Source organism: Myotis lucifugus, unplaced genomic scaffold (genome assembly GCF_000147115.1).
Source record: "Myotis lucifugus unplaced genomic scaffold, Myoluc2.0 scaffold_378, whole genome shotgun sequence".
Lineage (NCBI taxonomy): Eukaryota > Metazoa > Chordata > Mammalia > Chiroptera > Vespertilionidae > Myotis > Myotis lucifugus.
The window spans coordinates 205,374-228,365 of NW_005871426.1; the positions used below are offsets into that span (position 1 = coordinate 205,374).

At 41.3% G+C, this 22,992-nt stretch overlaps 1 protein-coding gene across 1 annotated transcript in view; it reads right to left on the reverse strand.

Moving 5' to 3' along the window:
* Window positions 1-8,421: 8,421 nt before the first annotated feature.
* CCDC162P overlaps window positions 8,422-22,992 on the reverse strand; it is a 53,979-nt gene continuing 39,408 nt past the window's right edge. The window contains 6 exon segments of the mRNA XM_023765127.1: window positions 8,422-8,586; window positions 10,002-10,095; window positions 12,915-13,070; window positions 15,327-15,529; window positions 19,407-19,635; window positions 21,691-21,812. Coding sequence (XP_023620895.1) covers window positions 8,422-8,586; window positions 10,002-10,095; window positions 12,915-13,070; window positions 15,327-15,529; window positions 19,407-19,635; window positions 21,691-21,812 — 969 coding nt within the window.

Genomic DNA, 22,992 nt, shown 5'->3' on the forward strand with positions numbered 1-22,992 from the left:
AGAAGTCTTAAGGGATGAGGTAATGCCTCCCTCCAGGAAAAAGAGCAGACTTGCTATAAAAGAGGTGGGTTCCTCCAAACTCAGTATTACTCAACTGTGACAAACACCACTGCATGCATCCGGGCTCCCATGTTGCTCCCGTGGCCCTTGGGGAGCCAAGGGAACTGACACAGACACAAAGCCCATGTTGCCTGCTCTGCTATGAGTAATAAAGTTATTTTGTCTCTTAACTAGGAGTCTTGTGTCTTCTGCCAGCCTCCACAAAATAGTCACAGGTTAACGTACCAGCTTGTAAATAGGCTAAAATCCCAGACTTTGGCAAAACTGACAATTTATTGCCTGAGCCCTTTCTAATCTGATCAGCATTGAATAATCCTATGAGCAGTTAATGAGTTATTACATTTTCCACTTGGTCAATATTTTTTTAATATTATAGTAAAAAACTAATTTAATATCCCAGTGACTTATTAAAAGGAGTCCTTTCTCTCCATGATTGTTCAGTAGTAAACTTGAAATCTGGCCTCCCTCACATCCCAATTGGATTAGGTAAATTTAGGTCTTTCGTTTTCAGTCACAGGTAGGGGAAAAGCCTAGAGATTGTAAATGTGTTTTATTTGAGCCATGATCCTATTAGAAAGATTGCCATTTCTTTCCCAAACATCGCTGCATTAACCTAATGATTTCCTCATCAAAAAATTAATAAATAATGAAATGATATTCACAAACTTAAGCAATACTTTTAACTGTTTAAAGACTTGAGCTTTATACATAAGTTTTCGAGAGATTGGGCCAGTATAAAACCCTTTAATAGGAACAAGGTGACCGTGCCTGAAAAAACATGATAAGAGGTGAATTAGATGGCAAGAGTCTTTGTTCACCTTGTCTAAACACCCTAAGCACCGGCGGGTCTCTCAGGAACGGGCAAATGTTCCAGAGCGGGTGCTGAAACTAGTTTCATTTAGAAAGTGACAGAATGAAATGTGACCTTGGGAAAATGCACATATTTTAAAAACTAGACTGCAGTTGGCTTGGATGGCTTCCTTTGTATTTCTTATTGAGCTCCCTTTTTCAGTTCTTTATAATATGTTTTCAATGGTCCTATCCAAATAGGCTGAATGCAACAGGCTCTAAGTTAAGAATTTTTATTTGCTGAAATGTAAAAGATGACATGAGAGCTTTAGGGAGCCCTTCTTACTATACTCACGAGGTTCATTGAGTCAGCCATGGTTTGTTTCCTGAGGAGGAAGGCATTCAGCATCATGTCCCGCAGTCCCACCTTTTCTAACTGAATAGACACAAAAGCCTCCGGAGCCCTGACAAGTGAACAGAGACATCTGAGCCCAAGGCCAGTGGACGTATGTATAGCAAGGAGACAACTCGAGAACTCTCTGAAGGACAGGAACACCTGAGGCTGCACATTGGGCACTGCAGCAGGGGAGCTGGTGGCTCTGTCTTCATAGTCCCCGGCTGCTTCCTGTGCGGATGTGTCCTCTCCTCCTCGGGACTCATATGCCTGAGGCACGCATTGGCAGTCCCGAACTTCACAGCCTGGCCCAGTGTTTGTACATCCAGGTCCCTTTGTGTCCTCCAGGCCTCATGTGTAGGGGCACCTGGACTGAAAGGGCCTCCCAAGGGTCTGCTGGACCAGACACATTGATCATAAATCTTCCATCCACACATTGGGAGTGTGGATTTATGGCACCTGAACTCTGGCCATATGTCAGATTAATGGCATCTTGAGAAGTAGAGTAGCTTTGCCTGTTGTTGTCCCCCCCCCCCCCATTTTAAATTTACCAGAATTAAACTAGAATATCATTGGTATTCCCCAATGAAATACTGAGTATTTATAATTATTGCAGAATACAAATATCTCTCTCTGTCATGGTGAGAAGAAATCAAGACATAACAGGGCATCCCTGCCTCATAGACATATCTTTTTAGAGACTGTGTCTCTTTGACAATACACCATTCTATTATTCTAAGCAAAGACAAAACTCTTGCTAGAATAGTAAGGATAGGTCTGTACTTCTCACTAAGAGACATGGAGAATTTGGAGAGGCCAATATTCTTTGTTCTTGTGTTCTACTCTTTTTAAAGTTTGAAAAATATAGAAAAAGGGAGGAAGGAGAGGGAGAAAAAAAAGAGAAGGGAGGAGAGGGAAGAAGAGAAGAGAAAAGAGGTTGTAATTAGGAACTGTTAACTCTCCTTCATAGACTGGAGTATATCAGAAGGAATGAGCCTTCTCACTGTTCATACAAGGTTCAAAATCAGACACATGCTGGTCACTCTGGGAGTTTAGTCATTCTTCAGTCTCATAACACTGTTCTTAACTGACTTAAAAGAGGACACATTTATGTTAATCCTGCTTCCCTCTGATACAGTACCTTTTGATAGCCTTGGATCTTTCTAAAGGAAGAATAAAGGTGTCTGGAAGTTTTGGAGTTGGGGCCAACAGCAATCTCTCTATGCCATTTACAATTCTGGAATTTCTTCTGGTTGGACCCATTCCACCATCATTTCTCAGATCTGAACGTATTTCCTAAAATATTTCAAACCAAAGTGAATCCAAATTGTTGGATTTATATGTCCTGTGGTACTGGCTATAAAATTATCTCACAGCCACAACTGACCACAAATGCATGTAAATGACTGGATATCTGGGGAAGGGGTGGGGATAGAGAAAAGGGGGAGGGGAGGAAAGTACAGAGAGTAAGGGAGGGAAGGGAAGGGAAGGGAGCTACTATTTTGCACAATAAAGGGGTGAGGCACTAAGAGTAACTATTTCCAGAATAGAATGCAATTATCTAAAGTGCTCTGACAAAAATTCTCCATTCCACAGGTGGCTAGTGGAGTGCTGGATCAGAGGGGCCTCTCAAGAAATACTGCTGATGGGCTTCATGGCTGTGAGATCTGAGAACTTGTTTCGGGTGCCCATTCTGGTAGAGTCTAAGCAGATGGAGGTGGGCTGTATATGCTGCCATGCACCATGCAATGATGAAGGAGGGAGAGGCGGAGGGAGGGCGGGGCGAGGAAAAGGAAGTTGGAGAAAAAAAAGGGAAATCCATATTTTTCAATACTCCTATTGGTTATTGGAGCTCTCAGGCACAATGAATGGAATTCTTTTACATTTTTCCTAAAATACTAACTAAAAAAAAAATTTGTCTTCAAAGGAAAGACTACTTTTTCAAAGAAAGAAATAAGGAGTTCGTTTTATCTGAACTACTAAAGAAGAATGAGGCGAAAGGAAAAAATCCTGGGTAAAAACTTAGTGTTTCCATCCTGACTTTTTGTGAAGGCCCTTGTGTTAGCCGGGTCTCTTGGAAGTGGTAGAATATCCAGTTCAGAAGACTTAAGAGGTCTAAGAAAGGCTGTGAGTGAGCTAAGAGGGAAGAAAACACAAGCTCTGCAATCAGGTCGCAGTGCTGACACGCTTGTGATCTTGGTTCTGTCCTTAATCTTTCAGAAAAAGGGGATGATATTCCCCATCGCATGGGGCTGTTGAGAGGATTCCACGAGCCCATGTCTATTCATCACTTAGCTCACTGCCTTGCCTGGACCACAGAAGCTTCTGAATTGAACTGTTAACTCTCTGACTCACTCACCTACCTTCAACAGCCCAGCATGCCATCTTTCATTTCTTTCTTTTTTATATATAAAATATTTTTATTGATTTCAGAGAGGAAGGGAGAGGGAGAGAGAGACAGAAACATCAATGATGAGAGAGAATCATTGATTGGCTGCCTCTTGCGCACCCCACACTGGGGATCGAGCCTGCAACTTGGGCATGTGCCCTGACCAGGAATCAAACTGTGACCTCCTGGTTCATAGGTCGAAGCTCAACCACCGAGTCACACCCACCAGCCCATCTTTCATTTCTGTCCTCAATTGCTTCCTCTTTTCCAGCTCCTTCCTACAAATATATTTATATCTATTTTATTCTTAATTATCTTGCCCCCTCAAACTTCCTCCGCAATTCTGACCAAACTTCTTAAAGAACTACTATGGACTAAATGTTTCTATCGCCCCCTAATTTCTTATGTTGAAGCCCCTTCCCCCAATAAGATGGTATTTGAAAACATTTGAAGATAGTATTGGAAGGTAATTAGGGTTAGGTAAGGTCATAATGGTGGGGCTCCAATCTGATAGGGCTGGTGCCCTTACAAGAAGAGAAAGACACAGAGTTCTCTCTCTTTCACTGCCACGTGAGGCCACAGTGAGAGTTCAGCCATCTTCAAGCAAGGAAGAGAGCCCTCACCAGAAGCTGACCATGCAGGCACCTGGATCTTGGATTTCTGGCCTCCAGAATTATGAGAAAATAAATTTCTGTTGTTTAAGCTAGTCCATGGTATTTTGTTTTGGCAACCTGAGCTGACTAATACTGGAGCAGTAAATATACACCGCTTTTGTATTTTTGTCACCTTGTCACTCCTTAACACTGGCAGTATGCCTTCACTCCAACTCCATCAGAGCTGCTCTGTCAGTCAGCAGTGAGCCTTGGAGAATGTCAAAGGGTCTCATTTTAATCCTTACTCTCTGGTTCTTCCCTCTAGACTTAACTCTATCAATTTTCAACTTTTTCTTCTTTCTTCTTCTTTTTAAAAAATAATAGCTTTGCCTGGTTTGTGTGGCTCAGTGGTTGAGTGTCAACCTATGAATGATTCCTGGTCAGGGCACATGCCCGGGTTGTGGACTTGATCCCCAGTGTGGGGTGTGCAGGAGGCAGCTGATCAATGATTCTCTCTCATCCTTGATATTTCTATCTTTCTCTCCCTCTGAAATCATTAAAAATATATTTTAAAAATAATAGCTTTTTAAAAAAATAATAGCTTTATCGAGGTACAATTGACATTCAATTAACAGCACATATATGAAGTGTTTAATTAGAGAAGTTTTAGTATATGTGTGCAACTGAAACCATCACCACAGAAAAATAATGACCATCGCCATCCCTCCCACCCACCCCCCTTCCTCAAGTAACCGTTGCTCTGCTTTCTGCAACTATAGATCAGAATGCATTTTCTAGAAATTTATATAAAGGGAGTCATGCAGTATGTACTCTTTTTTGTCTGGCTTCATCCATATTGTTGTGTATATCAATAGATCATGTCTTTGTACTGCTGAGTAGTATTCCATTGTATGAATATACCACAATTTGTTTATCCGTTCATCTGGTGATGGGTATTTGGGTTCTTGCCAGTTCTTGGCTATTTTAAAATAAAGCTGCTGTAAACATTTGTGTATGTCTTTATATGGACATGTGCTTTCTCTTGAGTAAATATATAGGAGTAGAGTGGCCGGATCATCTGGTAAGCGTATGTTCAATTTTTTAAGAAAGTGTCAAAACTATTTTCCAAGATGATTGACCATTTTGCATTCCCATGAGCAGTGTATGGGAGTTCCAGATCCTTCTCATCCTTGCTAACACTTGGAATGATCAGCCAAGTAAAAGTTAACCATTCAAATGGGTGCGCAGTTATTTCTCACTGGCATTTTACATTTATCTAATAACTAATGGCTTTGAACTCCTTTTTTATGTGCTTATTTGTCATCTGCACATCTTTTTAGATGACTCATTTCTTCTTGAAACATTTCTCTCCTTCGGCTTTGGTAGCAATGCACAATTTTATTCTGTCTCTGTCTCTTTCCTTTTTTTCCTCCCTTTCCTCCCTTCCTCTTGCTCCCTTTCACTGTCTTCATCATTTATTCCTCCTTATTATCTCATTAGCCCTCTTCCTGTCCCACATTCATAGGAAAGCATATAAATACACAAACACATATATTCATGTATATTTTACCCTAATGCCTCCTTACCCCTCCCAGTGCTGTAGGTCTTTCCAGGCTATTACTCTTCATGCCTTCCCTCGCCTGCCCTGTGCTCCTATCTAGTGACTTTCAACATTTGCTCCCTGGGTGGATCTCAGGAAATAACTCATAAGCCTCTCAATCTCCCTGGCAATCATAACAACCCCACTTATACCTGTTTAATTATTGGTATTCCTCATAAGATTAAATTAATTAATTAAGGAATCTATATGTTAACTTTGTATGAAAACCACAAGTGGTGGTCAAACCAGCTCATTTTTTCCTAGTCCCCACTGACCCTTTCTTGCTTCCATGACTGGGTATCTGAAGGGACTCCTCTCTACTCAGAATAATCACACGGTCATCTCTGCCTATCAAAAAGCTCACTGGCCTGTAAGTTCCTCCGGAGCATGAATTATACCTTAGTATTACCTGATGAGCTCAAATGAACAAATAACAAAAGAAAGAATAGGTAAATTGGATTTATCAAAATGAAAAATTTGTTTGCAAGGGCACCATCACAAAAGTGAGAAGATGGCTCTCAGAATGGGAGAAAATATTTGCAAATATTATACTTGATAAGGGGCTTGTATTCAGATTAAATAAAGAATTCTTACAATAATGAAAAGACCCAAAAATCCAAATTTGTAAAAGGGCAAAGCATTTGAATAGACATTTCTCTAACAAAGACATACAAATGGCCAATAAGCACATGGAAAGATCCTCTAATCATTAGTAATTAGAGAAATGCTAATGAAAACCATGATGAGATACCATTTACTCCCACTAGCATAGCTAAAAGAAAGAAGTGAGACAATAACATGTTCATATTATTATTCATAATAGCCCCAAAGTAAAAACAACCCAATGCCTGTCAACTGATAAATGGAGAAACAAAATGCGGTATAGCTATAGGATATCTTCCATCAGTAAAAGGGAATGAAGTACTGATACATGTTCAAACATGGATGAAGCTTGAAAACATAATGCTAAGTAAAAAGAAATCTGACATGAAGTGGTATGTTTTATGACTCCACTTATATAAAATTTTCAGAATAGGCAAAGCTATAGAGACACAAAGCCGAGTCCAGGTTGCTAGGGGCTGAGGAGAGAGGGGAATGGGAGTGACTGCTAATTGGTACAGAATTTCTTTTGAGAGTGATGAAAACTTTCTGGAATTAAATTGTGGTGATGGTTGCATGATCTTGTGAATTATATATGGTAAAGGGATAAATTTAATGTAATGTAAATTATCTATATATATAAAAGGCCAAGTGAATGACTGTCCATCCGTCCGACCAACTGACTGGCTGGTACATAGGACGCACACTGGCCATTTAAAAATAAATGTTGAATTGCGTGTGTGCAATACATATAAAGCTCTTGCTGGCACCAATCACACATACGTGTTTCGATCTGTCATTGTCGATCATGAATTTGATTGACACTTCTATTATAAAGGGCAAATGGTGATATTAAAATATTTCTTCTAATTAATTTCCTTTCAATGTGCACGAATCTGTGCACCGGCCACTAGTATCTCAATAACAACCAAAAAAAGCCAGAAAAAGAAAGAGTATAGCCCTAACCGGTTTGGCTCAGTGGATAGAGCGTCGGCCTGCGGACTGAAGGGTCCCAGGTTCGATTCTGGTCAAGGGCATGTACCTTGGTTGCGGGCACATCCCCAGTGGGAGGTGTGCAGGAGGCAGCTGATCGATGTTTCTCTCTCATCAATGTTTCTAACTCTCTATCCCTCTCCCTTTCTCTCTGTAAAAAATCAATAAAATATATTTTTTTAAAAAGATGGTGTTAATCTTTAAAAAAAAGAGTATATATTGGGTGTTGACTTTTGTGGAAAAAAGAAGGCATAAATTTGTTAGGTTTGATCAAATAATTGAATCGATACCCCTCCCCTGGAATGGCCCTTTAGGCCACTTTACAATGAACATTCCCTTTCGCTTAGACCACATTCCACTTGCTAAGACCACATTCCACTTGCTAAGACCATTATCTCTCCCCTCTGGACCGTCCCAGGCTCTGGACCTGCACAGAGAATTCTCTGCCCATAAAAAGCCCACCTAGAGTCCTTTAAAACCTCTGACTCCCTATCTTTGGGTGCTGGCACCATTTGGGGGCTCAGCCCATCTAGTATCCAGATGACCTAATGAATTTATAATCCCTTACTACTTTGGCCTTGTGCATTCCTCATTTGGCTACCCTAAAAAATTTTTGCTTTTGCAAAAAAAGAAATACAGGAAGGATAAAACATAAAATAATGGAGCCCTTTATCTACAAAGGGCAGAGGTGGATGAAAAGGTTATTTTATTCTAGCTAGTCAATATTATAGAGTTACATATAAAGAAAAATGATTAGCAATAAAAGGTAAAAGACCAAGTAAAGATTTGGTCATGTGTTGAGTCACTTTAGTAAAGAAGAAATAAAAGAAAGGCAGGAAGAAAAGAAAATAAAAATACAGGAAAGAGGGGAAAATGGGAGAAAGAGAAGAGAAAGGGGGAGAAGAGAAAGAAGGGAGGAAGGAGAGGTAGAGGTAAAGGCAAGGAGGGAAGTACGCAAGGAAGGAACAGCCTGATGTTAGCTGGTGGGTCATGGTAGCATGCCTCAGGCTCCCCTATCTTACAGGCTGACCTGGACCTCAGCAGGACAGCCCCCTCGGGGAGTGTGATAGAAGAACGCATGCTGGACAGCCACCATCAAAGCATTTTTCTGAGCAGCTTGACATGCAAGAATCACTTGCATGTTTTCAACTCCCGAATGGAACAAGAGCTACAAAAAGAAAATACAAAAGGTATTAGGAATTTCTCTCATAACGAAAAGGGTAAATAAGCCAGTCAGAGAAAGACAAATATCACATGGTCTCACTCATACATGGACTCTAATGAACAAAATAAACTGATGAACAAAATAGGTCCAGAGACATAAAAGCATGGAACAGACTGCGGAATCTCAGAGGGCAGGTGGGGTAGGGGAGGGGTGTGGAGAGATTAACCAAAGAATTTATATGCATATATGCATACCCCATCGAATATAGACAATAGTGTGGTGAGGGTCTGGGGGGGGTGGTATTAGGTGGAGGAGAGTCAATGGGAAAAAGGGGGGACATATGTAATATTTTCAACAACAAAAATAAATTCTTTTAAAAAAGGAAAAGCTAAAGTTGAGGGTTGAGATCACCACTTATGCAACATCCTATACAATAAAAGACTAATATGCAAATCGACTGAACAGTGGAAAGACCGGTCACTATGATGTGCACTGACCACCAGGGGGCAGACATTCAATGCAGGAGCTGCCCCCTGGTGGTCAGTGCGCTCCCACAGCGGGAGTGCTGCTCAGCAGGAAGTTGGGCTCTGGTGAGCACAGCGGTGGTGGCGGGAGCCTCTCCTGCCTCCGTGGCAGTGCTAAGGATGTCTGACTGTCAGCTTAAGCCGTCAGTCGGACATCCCCCAAGGGCTCCTGGACTGCAAGAGGGTACAGGCTGAGCTGAGGGACCCCCCCCCAAGTGCACGAATTTTGTGAACCGGGCCTCTAGTGTATATATAAAAGTCAAACTGCAGGATGAGCTGAGATCCTTGTTCCTCAGTCACAAGACTGAATCTCCCTAAGCAGCATTTCATCCAGAAAGGCAGCCCCAAAGCTTGATTTGCTCTGTAGCTGGACACCATCAGGTTTCCCCAAATGTCAGAAAAAGATGAGCAGGCTTTAATGGGTGAGCAAACACGCATAGGGGAAGGCTCTTGCAAAACTGCCAAGATTAGATTTATGTTTAAAAAACACACACACAAATTGAAGCCTGCACATACACACATAGAAGCAAAGGAAGCTATCCGAGTGACAGGAAAAAAACAGCACCATCTGACTTAAAAAGGTCAGATAAAAGCTCCAATAACAAGCGTATATTTTCAAAAGCTTGACACAAAGGTGGCTCACTACAAGTGCTTCTTTTTAATATCTAATAGAAGTTATGGCAAAGGGTGTTGCAGTCTCTATAGTTCAAACCAGGCCAATGTGCACATCAAATGAGGCAAGGCCTTCATCATTACTTATGAAGTTGGAAGCTTTTCTTATATAAGAGACCCAACCTTATATGGATTAAACATTATGATTTTTAAAGAAATACATGAAAAAACTGCTTAATTTTACTTTAGTTTCTTTTTTTAAAAAAAATTAAAATAATTTACCTTAAGGATGGCTTCCTTTGTATAAAAACTAAATTTGCCAACTTGGTTATCATCCACCTCAGAGATGGCCAAGACAAGAGTAGTAGGAGAATATCTGCAAGAAGAAACATGTCACTGTTTCAGGCATTGTGCTGTGCCATTAGTCAAGAGATGCCCATTCTGATGGGACTGAATGGCCTGTGATCAGCTCTGGGACATCAGTAGTAACAGCAAGTGCAGATGTTCTGCAAGACTTGATATTTCCACTCGAAGACTGAAGGGCTCTGGGGTCTTTTCAGTCCTTATTGGACTTGATCTCCCTGTAGTTTCATTGTGGTGACTATCCACCCTGGAGCAGTTGAAATTATTTTCTCTTGATCACTATACCACTGTTTTTCTCCTGTTTTTCCTCTTGCCTTCTTGACCTCCCCACTTTGGCATGTGGATTGTCTTGAGCCAAAGGCAATTGAAACCCTGCCGGCTTCCAGAAACTTTTACCTCTCCCTTAAAGAATTTAAATTAAAGGCCTTGTCTATAATAGGAGTTTATCACCAGAGATAACTTTTTATGACTTCTATCTAGGCCGGGCAAACGTCTAATTACTGAACATCTGAGCATCTGATCTTCTTGTCCCGAGAATGACCTTCCTCCCTGCTGAAGCCCCAAGGTGCCTTGCCTCCTTCCTTTGCTCAGAAAGTTATTACCTCATTTTTCCTTTCCCCCCTCTGAACCTCTCATGTATATGGGGTTCCCATAGAACATATATCATTAAATTGGATCATTTTCTCTTGTTAATCTGCCTCACGTTGATTTGACTATTAGACCAGCAGAAAGAACCTGAGAGGGTAGATGGAGAGAAGTGCCTTCCTCCCCACAGCCTCATCTACTCTGGCCCCTCACGGACTCAGACCCCCTTGTCCACTCCCTAAAAGCTGTCCAGTTCTAACTCTCTCCCATTGCCCTAGTGGTCATCTAATGTTCTTTGTAACCATGTTTCTGCCTTTGTCCATAACTATGAGACTCTATTAGGTAATTTAATATCTATGACTTTTGGTTTCTTTATCTATGACTTTATGTAAATGGGATATCACTTATCTCATATATGGCTGTGACAAATATTAAGTGGGATAATATGCATGAATGTACTTCTTAAAATGTAAGTCACTATGCTTATGTTTGATATATGTTGTTGTCACAGCAGAACTCCGAAGTGGCAACTTTAAGAAATGAACATATATAAAACAAGCGCAAACTCCAGACACAAATTCCTTGGATGCATAAACCGTTCTCTAGGAATTCAGAAGGTTCCCAGATCGTGCAGAATCTCTGGGTCATCACTGGGAGGACCATCACTGCTTGGCCAGGACACAGAGCACTTGGGCCACCTGTGCTATTTGGTTGATTCTGACTGAACAAAATAGGCCCTATTTCACGGCAGTGTAAAAGATCAGCTCCAGCAGGAGGCCCTCGAAGAGAGAGAATAGCTTAGCTCTAGGTTGGAGACTAAGCCTTGCCTTCAGCTTCTATGAGATCCCTCTATATCCTAACAATAAATTCTCTTTTTGGTTTAGCTAGTGTGACAGGATAGAGGACATTTGGCAATATCTGGAGACATTTTTGATTGTCACAAATGGGAAGAAGAGGTATTACTAGCATCTGGTAGGTAGTGGTCAGGGTGCTGCTAAACAACCTCTGATACACAGCCCCCTACAAGAAAGAGTCACTCTGCCCCAAATTTTCATAGTGCCAAGACTGAGAAATTCCGAGACACTGTATTCTATCATCCCAACCCCTCCATTCTACCCATGCTCTCTCTGAGGAAGATGAGTCCCTTAACATATTAATATACTAACATATCCAAGTTGTATTTTGAGCAGGGACCCACATCAGCAAAACCAAGGTGACTTTCCCTCCTTGGAGTCACCCTTGCCTTCCTTGGGTGGGTGGGACCAGGACCAGAAATCTCTAAGGATAGAACTAGGGCCCTCAGGGGGAGGGCAGACTAGGGGGGAAGGAAAGAAGACAAAAATTTCTTCTCAGCATACATCAAAGGTGGACTCTCTGAGGGGAAAAAGATCCTTTTCTCTAACTGAATGGATTCATGATCTGTTAGTGGTAGGAGTGTTTGCTTTCTGCCAATGGGCATGAAATAGAGGTTTCACTGGTTTGAGTCAGCTTCTTTTATTGATCAACAGAAGAACCTGTATAAGATATTGCCATACATGTTAGATTTGTACATTGTGTTAGAATTTCGAGGAAACAGTGCTCAAAAACACTTGACTGACTTCTTCCTGGTCCCAGGGAAAGTGAGAGAAGAGACCTGGACTTCTGATCCACGGTTCTTGCCCCATGAGACCAACCCTCACACCCCTTTCTACCCAGAAGCAACATAGTCAACCCAGGTAGCTGCCTGAGCCTGTGATTCCATCTCATTTGAACTCTCTGATCTGATTCTTCCATTTCTCAGTTACTTGATGTTTTTAAATCAAATAATTCCCCTTGATTGAGACCTTATTTTCCCCGCTTATTAAGAAAAAGTGCCGAAACCGGTTTGGCTCAGTGGATAGAGCGTCGGCCTGCGGACTGAAAGGTCCCAGGTTCGAGTCCGGTCAAGGGCATGTACCTGGGTTGCGGGCACATCCCCAGTAGGGGATGTGCAGGAGGCAGCTGATCGATGTTTCTCTCTCATCGATGTTTCTAACTCTCTATCTCTCTCCCTTCCTCTCTGTAAAAAATCAATAAAGTATATTTTAAAAAGAAAAAAGAAAAAAAAAGAAAAAGGAAGAAAGAACATAAATGGCATTATGGCAGACAGAATATAAATACAATTAGAAATACAATTGCATTTGCGTGTCTAGTGGTGGTAGAAATTATTTTTCACTAGTCATTCATTCTACCATTACATTATTTTTACTTTACCCTCTTAAGGCTCACCTGTCTATGCGATCACTGTTCTCCAGCAGAGAGGTGATAAAGACAGGAGGTGGATGATCCACCTTGTCCTTGTGTGTTGCAAATTCAAAGTGAACAGGCCTCAGATGCAAATGGTACTCTTCAAAGCCCATCTCCCATGCCATTTTCTTATAGAGACTAAAAGGGGGGAAAAGAGCCAACAACATTTACTATTTATTTTCCCCTAAAAGGAAACTAAGTGGTAAGAAAACCAAAGCATTAGAATAAGCAAAAAAGCAAAAGGCAAAATAAAAGTAACACAAGTAGGACAGGAAGTGAATGAGTCACAAAGGTCTTCTGTCTGCCCTTTGCCATGACAGTTGAAAATAGAAGTAATGTAGGAGGAGATGTGCTTGGGTACTTCCTTAACTCTCATTTCCTGCAAGCTAGTTTCTGTCCCCAGAGTCCTCACCAGGTCACCTATACTGCCCTCAATACAAGGTCCATTTTCTTCCCGTGGAACTCTTCACGACTGGCCTCTGTCCCCTTCTTAGGGAACATTGCTCTCCTGGACGCAGGATGTCCACGCTCCTACCTTGTGACCACTCTCTCTGTCTTCATTGGCTTCTTCTTGTCTTTATTTTCAAATCCTGGTGTTTCCTGAGGTTCCAAACCCAGTCTTCTTCTCATCTTCTCCATACTCTCCTTGGGGTGTCTGCCTTCCAGCCCCACACCCCAACAGTCCCCTCTAGGGACCCCATCTCCATCTTGCCCAACTCTGCGTTCTACTCCCACGTTTCCACAGCTTGCAGCAAGGCTCCGTTCGGGCGTCCCCTGGCATTTCAGCTCTCTGTGTCTAGAATGCCTTCTCCTCTTCTCTCACCCCCATTCTAACACATTTCTCCATCTTGAGAAATTGGCACGTTAAGGCTGAGTTCAAATGGCACCTATATTAGTTCTCTAGACTGCTGTAACAAAGTACCATAACCTGGGTGGCTTACACAACAGCAATATGTCTCACAGCTCTGGAGGATGGAAACCTGAGGTCAAGGTGTCAGCCGGGTTGGTTCCTTCTGAGGGCTGTGAAGGAAGGCCTCTCTCCTTGGCTTATAGTTAGCCATCTTCTCCTTGTGTTTTCACATTGTCTTCCCTCTGTGTGTGCCTTTGTCCAAATTTCCTCTTCTTATAGGGACACCAGTCTTATGGGATTAGGACCCAGCTCCGTAACTTCATTTTAACTTGATTTCTTCTGTAAAGACCCTATCTCCAAATAAAGTCACATGCTGAGGTACTAGGGTTAGGACTTGAACATATGAATTTGTGGGGGGGACACACACACACACAATTCATCCCATAACAGTCCCTTTTCTATGAAGCTTTCCCTGATCCCCTTAAATAGAACGAAATACTCCATTTTCTGTGCTCCCATAATATCTTGTTCACACGACTACAGTATCTTATCAAACTGTATCAGGGATGACTTTTACATTGTGAGCTCTAAGATTTATGATCAGAAATTATGGGGAAATAATATCATAGAGGTTAATAAATATCTTGACTTGTGGTTTAAATTTGTATATTCTTCTATAATACTTTCTAGTTATGCAATCTTAGGCAAATTACTTAACTTTTCTGAGCCTCTACTTCCTCACGGGCAAAATGTTTGCAAGCTACCGCAAAAGGATATTCTGAGAATTAAATGAACGAATACACATGAAGTTCCCAGTACAGACCCAGGTCACAATAGGCCCTCACAAATGGCTGGTGGTAGATGACTGGACCCTTTGTGTGTACAGGGCCTCTCATGAAGATCAGAACACAATCGAACTCACACAGGTTTGCAACAAATCCTCTAGTTCCATATTCTGCCTGCTTATGGAACATGTCCACTTGTTCCGTAAGTGTCTTACTATCACCTCACACTCATACCTAACACCTAACTCATTCATCTTTCCCTCCCCTCACCTGCTGAACCTTCCACACCGTTCAAGGCAGGAATGGTGTCACTGCCTCTCCTTTGTCTAGCCCTCTACTGGTTCTGCTCTGCTATTCAACTTCATTACAGTCAAGAGAAAAATCCAGTCAATATTTAGAGTGTTGGTGTAGGGCAGGCCTGGCCCCAGGTGATGAGGTACCATGGAAAACAATACACACAGGGCTTTTGTATTCAGGGAACTTCCACTAGCAGGAAAACCAATAAACCAATAGGAAGCATCTCATTACACGGTAATGTGCTGAATGGAGAGGAAGGCCAGGTGCTAGGACCTAGCCTAGCTAAGTGGTCAGGGAGGCACGTAGGAAGGCCTGCGTGAGAGAAGGAGCAAGCCAGGTGGCCATTTCAGCAATTTAGAAAGTTTCCACAGGCTGTTCGGGGGGCACGGAGAGGGCAAGGCTTGTAGGCAGGAAGCCCCGCTGTTTGTTACCCCCCACCAGACTCTCAGTGCCCCCACTGACCGAGCTAAGTGTGCGCTCTCCAGGCTCATTTCTACCAGCCGGTGGCGGAGGGTCACAAGTTCCAGAAGTTTGGAAAACGTCTCCAGGAGCAGCACACGAGCACCTCGGCCTTGGTTCTGTCCTTCAGCTGCTGCAGACTTAAGGGCAAGCAGGCCTATCTCCTCCACAAGAAAGGGATCGCCCATCACCTTCGCTGAAAGCAGCTGAGAGAAAACCAAGTATTTTAAAAATATATGCATATTTTTTTTCCAAAAGAAATATCACATATTAAGAAAAATGCTATTAGTAGCACAGATTCTGGATCCAGATTTTCTGGGCTCAAATCCTGGCTCTGCCACTTAAAATCTGTGAGATTTGGGGCCATTTACTCTATCGTGTTGTCTTTTAGTTTCCTCATCTGTAAAGTGGGGATAATAACAGTACAAAATAGGCACTAATAGACACTAAGTAATCACCTAGAAGGGATGTTAAGAGGCTTAAGTGAGTAAGTAGCTGTAAAAATGCCTGGTACATCGTATTTGTTGTTATCATTATTATAAATCAGGGGTCCTCAAACTTTTTAAACAGGGGGCCAGTTCACTGTCCCTCAGACCGTTGGAGGGCCAGACTATAGTTAAAAAAAAAAACTATGAACAAATTCCTATGCACACTGCACATATCTTATTTTGAAGTAAAAAAACAAAATGGGAACAAATACAATATTTGTATTTGCATGTGGCCCGTGGGCCGTAGTTTGAGGACCCCTGTTATAAATGTTTTAAGCCAAAATAAAGAATAGAAATGACAAAGACAACCTAAATAGAAATAGCAGTCCTGATATCTGTCAAATATTTTATGGCCAATAATAATAATAATAATTTTTTATAAGCCCCTCTGATCGCCTTTCAACAATTCAAACTATTTTAACCAACATTAACTCGTTTATTTTCACAAGATCCCCATAAAGTGGGCTTCACAGATGCCATGATTTGATCTGTGAGGGATCTGAAGCAACACTGGAACTTTCTAAGAGTCACACAGCAACACCAAGAGTACATTCAGGCTTCCTAATCCCAAGTTCAGCCTTTTTACAGGACACTAAACCGCCTTTATTTTTTTTAATATACTTTAAAAAGTATATATATTTTTATTGATTTCAGAGAGGAAGGGAGAGGGAGAGAGAGATAGAAACATCAATGATGAGAGAGAATCATTGATTGCCTGCCCTCTGCATGCCCCCCACTGGGGATCAAGCTCGCAACCGGGGCATGTGCTCTTGATCCCCAGTGGAGGGCATGCATGGGAATAGAATTGTGACCTCCTGCTTCATAGGTTGAAGCTCAACCACTGAGCCACACCCACCCTGCTAACCTGCCTTTACAGCGCTCCTCCAACTTGTGAAATAATCCCATTATTTTTAATGCCCTCCTGTCGTGGTCAGTTCCTCTACTCTGACACCTTTGCTACTCTCTAATATACCACTCCGCAAGGACCCAGTTTCAGGACCCTGATCTGCCTTTCCAAGTTTGGCTCCCTGAGCATGTACAAACTCCCCTATCCATCCATTTATCTACCAAAAGCCTTGTCTCTCAAGGATGCAATTTCTAGACTCTTGAAGTCTTCCAAAAGTGATAAAGTTATTAAACTAATTCCTACATGTCCTCTGAGGGTAATATATGCCCTCTTTTCTGGCCTAATACAAACGTTTAATTTGAATATTTATCATTTCTAGATCCAAATTTGAACACATTTCAAAAGTAATAATTATTAAAACTGGGAACCTAGATAAGTATCTTAGATATTTACTATGATTTACAAGAGAATTTAAAATACATTTTAAAAATCTGGTACCATGCCCTGGCAGGTGAGGGTCAGTGGTTAGAGTGTCAGCCTGTGAACCAAAGGGTCATAGGTTCAATTCCCAGTCAAAGGCCCATGCCTGGGTTGTGGGTCAATCCTCAGCCCCAGTTTGGGGGGTGGGGATTACGGGAGGCAACCAATCAATATGTCTCTCTCATATCAATGTTTCTCTCTCTCTCCCTCCCTCCTTCCCTTCTACTCTTTATAAAAAACAAACAAAAAAAAATAGAAAAAATATCCTGGGGTGAGGATTAACAACAACAACAACAACAACAACAACAACAACAACAACAAAACACTCTGGTACCATACTACAAAATGAAAAGAATCCTCAATAAATTATAGGAGGATACATGACTGGTAATTTGAGGGGAAATTTAATTTTGAGCCATACCTCACACCACACACACACCAGATAGAATACTAAATGGGTTAAATATTTTTTAAATAAAATGAAAATCTTAAGAAATTAGAATAAAATAAGAAATATGAAAAATCTAGGGGAAGATTTGCTTTCTGGATTTAGGAAGACAGAAGAAATCACAAAGGAAAAGATCAACTATATGAAAATAAGTTTCTGTTAAAAATAAAAAGACAAATTGGGGGAAATATTTGCAGAAAACATGAAGAATGAAAGGATTAAAGTTTTTACTTAAGAAGAGTTCATGTGAGTGGATAGGAATAACATTAGAATTCGAAGAGATAAATAAACAAAGGGAAAGAACAGAAAATTCACACACACAAAAATACAGTTTATAACCAGACATTTATAAGAATATTTAACCTCAATAAATACCAAAAAAAAATTGACAAGTCCACCTTTTCCATATATGTATATATTGGAACCAACATTCTATGCTTACACCTAATATTATACAATGTAGCAGAACTGGTGCTCTTAAACATTATTGATAGCATTGTAATTTGGCACAACTCTTTTTTGTCAATTTTTATTGGATTTATTGGGGTGACATTGGTTAATAAAATTATACAGGTTTCAGGAGTACAATTCTATAATACATCATCTGTATATTGTATTTTGTGTTCAGCACCCTAATTGGCACACTCTTGACAAGCAATCTGCCAAGATGTTAGCCAAAGACTTAAATTTTGTTTCAGCAATTTCACTTCCAAGAATTTATCAAAAAGAATTAGTTCAAAATATGGAAAAATCTATAAGCACAGAGATATATGTACCTTATAGCATTTTTAATAATATTGAAAATTTAGACACTTATTTGAATGCCTATCAATAGGCAAATTGTTAAGTAAGTTATTATTCATCACTTAGAGAATTATGCAGTTATAAAAATGAGTATAAAGACTGGTTAGTAATATAGAAAGATACATAATATGTTAACTGAGAAAAATAGGAGATAGCATTGTATGAAGTGTATGATTATAATTTAACATGCACATGAGGAATAATTTATTTTTATCAACTTAACATTAATTTAAAATAAAATAAAATTTTAGTTTGGGTAGGAGGGAATAGAAGGCTGAGCCAGACACGTGAAACAGATATTTTTGGCATCTGGGGCCCTTGAAAATTCTTTCATATATAGCAAGTGAAAACCCAGGCTCAACTGTGACAGCCTTAACTAAAAACAAAAGAATTAAAATCCAACTGCAAACACCAAGTAAGTCATTGGACCACAGCTTGAACCATAGATCATTAGAGCTGGAGGGGCCTTTAGAGGTCATCAAACTCACCTACCACCACTCCCCTTCAAAGACAGAAACATAATGTTCCACAATAGGAAAGTGAGGTTCAGAGAGGCTAAGACACCCAGTCAAAGGCACACAGCACGTTAATGGCAAGGCTGAACTTGAGTCCAGGTCCCTGACTCCACATTCAGTCCTCTCTCTCCCCTACCAGGCCTCAGCTCAGGACAAAAGGAGTGAATTTTAGAAAGAGTCTTAGTGGAAAGAAAACATATCATTTTCAATAAAAAATGTATATTGTTAAAATATAACTAATAAATCAGAAAACACTTCTCACATACCTATGTACATCTCCTTTTTAATTTCATTGTAGCAGCATCCTGATAAACTAGACACTTTGACACCCCCCTCCCCTCAAAATCACATAAAAATGCTGGCAAGGCCTAGGATTATGATCTATCTCTGGCCAAATAGGGGAGGAATAGAGCCAAACAGAAAAGCAAAGCTAAGTAGTAACATCTGGGAGGAAACATTCCCTTCGCCAAGGACCCACCTTCCCCACTTCAGAGAACCTACATCTTTCTGGAGCTGTGCGCTGTACCAGGACTCGGGCGTGGCTGGGGTGAGCCACACATCCAGGGCCAGCTGTAGCAGCCGCCTCTCCAGCAGGGCGAGGCCGCTGGGTGATGCAGGCCTGCAGATGTGGCGGGCCTCCTGGAAGAGGTGCTCGAGGGCTCTGGGGATGAGCGATGCCAGGCCCAGGGAAGGGTGGAACTCCAGCAGATAAATGTTTTTCAATGCGGGGCTTTAAAAGAGGAGCAAAGAATAACAATTTTACACAATGAAGAACTTAATCTCTTTCCAAAAACATTTGAATTTTATAATTTTAAAGACCAGTAAAACAGCTCCTTTAAGCCAGGACTTTTTTTTTTTTTTTTTAAACCCAGGAACTTGAAAGGGCCTCATAGGCCGTCTGGGGAACGCTTTAGATTATACAACATGTTCTTTACTTTTATATGAACCCTTTTAAACTTGGAAGATATGAGTTTATTCTAAAAGTGAAATAAAAGTAAGATTCTTACAATATATACAGCAAACCTGTCAACATTTCAGTAATCAATATTTAGTCAAATATTTGAAAACAGCCCGGCTGGCGTGGCTCAGTGGTTGAGGGTCAGCCTATACACCAGGAGATCACGGTTCAATTCCCAGTTGGGGCACATGACCAGGTTGCAGGCTCCATCCCCAGTAGGGGGCATGCAGGAGTCATCCATGTTTCTCTCTCATCGATTTTTCTATTTCTCTCACCCTCTCCCATCCTCTCTCTGAAATCAGTAAAAACACTTAAAAATATATTTGAAAACACAGTAACTTAAAAGTGACTAAATAGTAAACAAATAATTTCCATGGTTAGTTTCTATTTTTACTTGAGTCTTTACCTCCTTTTCCCCCAAAATGTTAATGGACAGAAACGATTTTTAAATTCTGTGTACTACTGGAATCATTCACGTCTGCCATGAGGATGCTATGTTTTATAAATGAATGAGGCTGGAAATGATAAAAGGCTTGTCTGTGGGTATTTCTTTGGAAATGGAGGATATAACAGAAGTCAAGGGCCTTTGTATTCCTACATGGAACTAAAGAATAGAAATACTTTTTAAATCTATGCAAATGGATCCCTCTTAGTCCTAGATCTTAAAAAATACAACCTTCAGGAGAAAAGGAATCTTAACAAGCAAATAACACTTATTTTTGAGACTCTTCTGACAAGACTTAGTATTTATACAGGCCTAGCATGTTCTGCCAAAAACCATTTTCTATACAGTAGAGTCTTGCCACAGAAAGTTTCACATACACAGCTGGTGTCTGAAGCTGATCACAGTGAAGAAATCAGTCCTGAGAAATGTCTGTGGAGGAAATGTAGTCTTGTGCCTGGGACCTCAAGGATTCTTTCTCAAGAGACAAGGTTGAATCTCAGCTATGACATCTCCTGACACCCCACTGTCCCCAAGATGATCCCGCAGCCATGTGGAATTTCCCACCGAGAGTCTGCCTATAGCGCCGCACTGTCCACCTCCCAGGGGCACAGGGCCGTGCCTCCGCTGCTCCCTCTGTGAGAACACGAGTGCACTCCCAGCGCACTGCCTGCTGTGTGTCAGTGCTCAACAAAGACTTGTGGGATGTTGAGAGGAGCTGGACAATATTTCCACCCATTTGAAGGCCATAGAGAAATTGTGATCTCAAGTTACATAGACCAAATAGAGGCTTGTCAACCACTTCCCAGTTCCTTCTTTACTCTCTGAGGCTGGAAGGGAACGGGGGTGGGGGCGGTGGGGAGGAGGGGAGAGGTCATACTACATATCAAGGGGGTTTTAAAGTATGTACCCTCTCTGAGTGGTCTCGGGAGATTTAATTTGCTCCTTCAAGGGGTGGGGGACCACAAGGTGAGTCTGCAGAAACCTTTCTGGTGATACTTGCTAGAAAAAATAAATTCCTCTTTGAGAAACTTTTAAGGACATCAAGGTTCATGTATGTCAGCTATGTGCAACCTCTGATTATATCTTCCGATAGCATTTCAAGAGCAACTGCTTTTTTTCTTTTTTTTTTCAGGTTTTCTCAAGGAAGTGAAGATTCTGCACCCAGTGGCGTAAGTTTAAATTTGAGCCTCCTATTCTTTATTACTTAAAGCAAGTGATACCGAGGGTGCGAGGGAGTCCCTCTTCTGCGGCTTTTATAGATATTCTCTCATCTCCCCAAATACTTGAGAGGCGCTTTGTGCAATAGTGTTCAGACTTAACATCATACCCTTAACTTATCTAGGGGATTAAAAGTCAAATGTCTAAAGACAACACCAGCTTACCAGCTATTGTTGATGGAAATAAGTTGTTTGCAAATTATGTTAAGGGGAAGTCCAAAGTTATTGCTCTCATCGGGACGGCCTTCTTGCCAAAGCCTCTGGACATACTCCCGCTGCCGCTCTATCTAGAAATATCGCATAGACGTTGAAATTAGAAAAGTTAAACTTTCCCATGGATGTGAGTTCTGAGCCTTGGCATGAGAAAAACATCAGCCCTTTGCATCTTTTCATTATCTGACCAATTTTCACTCAGACAGAATTTGGAGGATCCACTCATATAGGAACATGCTGGTCTCAGTCCGAGCCCAGGGTCAGCCAGGAGAAGCAAAGACAACCAGCTCCCGACAATCGTAAGAAGCACAAGAAAACTTCTTTTTGTCAAATAATTGAGTACAAGGAGAAAAGTCTAACTAGGCCTAAGGTAAATGGACTGGAGCAATCTTTACCTCCCCTCTACTTCCTGCCACTAGCTTCCCCTCAGACGCCATATACTGTAACTGTTCCCTTTAGTCCTAAAAATAGTCACACCATTAAAAATAATAAACATGGTTGTATACATCAGTGCCTTGTACAGGGGTATGTTTAGTCCTTCTTTCATTACCAATAAACTCTATCATCTAATGAAAACAGGTTTTCCATTCTTTGTGGACTAGTAAATGTAATTAGGGTTGGGAACCTCCCTTTAAGATGGTAGCTATGCCCTAGCCGGTTTGGCTTAGTGGATAGAGTGTTGGCCTGCGGATTGAAGGGTCGCAGGTTTGATTCCGGTCAAGGGCACATGCCTGGGTTGCAGGCTCAATCCCCAGTAGGGGGCCTCCAGGAGGCAGCCGATCAATGATTCTCTCTCATTGTTGATGTTTCTGTCTCTCTCTCACTCTCCCTTCCTCTCTCTGGAATCAATAAAAATATTTTTTTTTTAAAAAAAGACTGTAGCTATGCTTGGAATTCAACCATGCAAATAAGCTTACAAATAAACATGCTGCACATGCTGCCCTAGAAAACCCAGATTCAGGGCCCACAGTGAAAGGAAAGCACTATCTTCAGTTCTGGCCATGTTTTCCATCCCCTTCTCACATGTAATATTTTAATTTTTGTTACTTTTAAATTGATTTTAGAGAGAGAGGAAGGGATAGGGAGAGAGAAACATCAGTTGATTGGCTCCCGTAGGTACCCCGACCAGGGATTGACTTGGCAACCTGGGTGTATACCCTGACTAGGAATCGAACCCGTGACCCCTTGGTGCATTGGCCATGCTCCAACCAACCGAGCCACCCCGGCCAGGGCAGGGTAATGTTTTTAAGGACG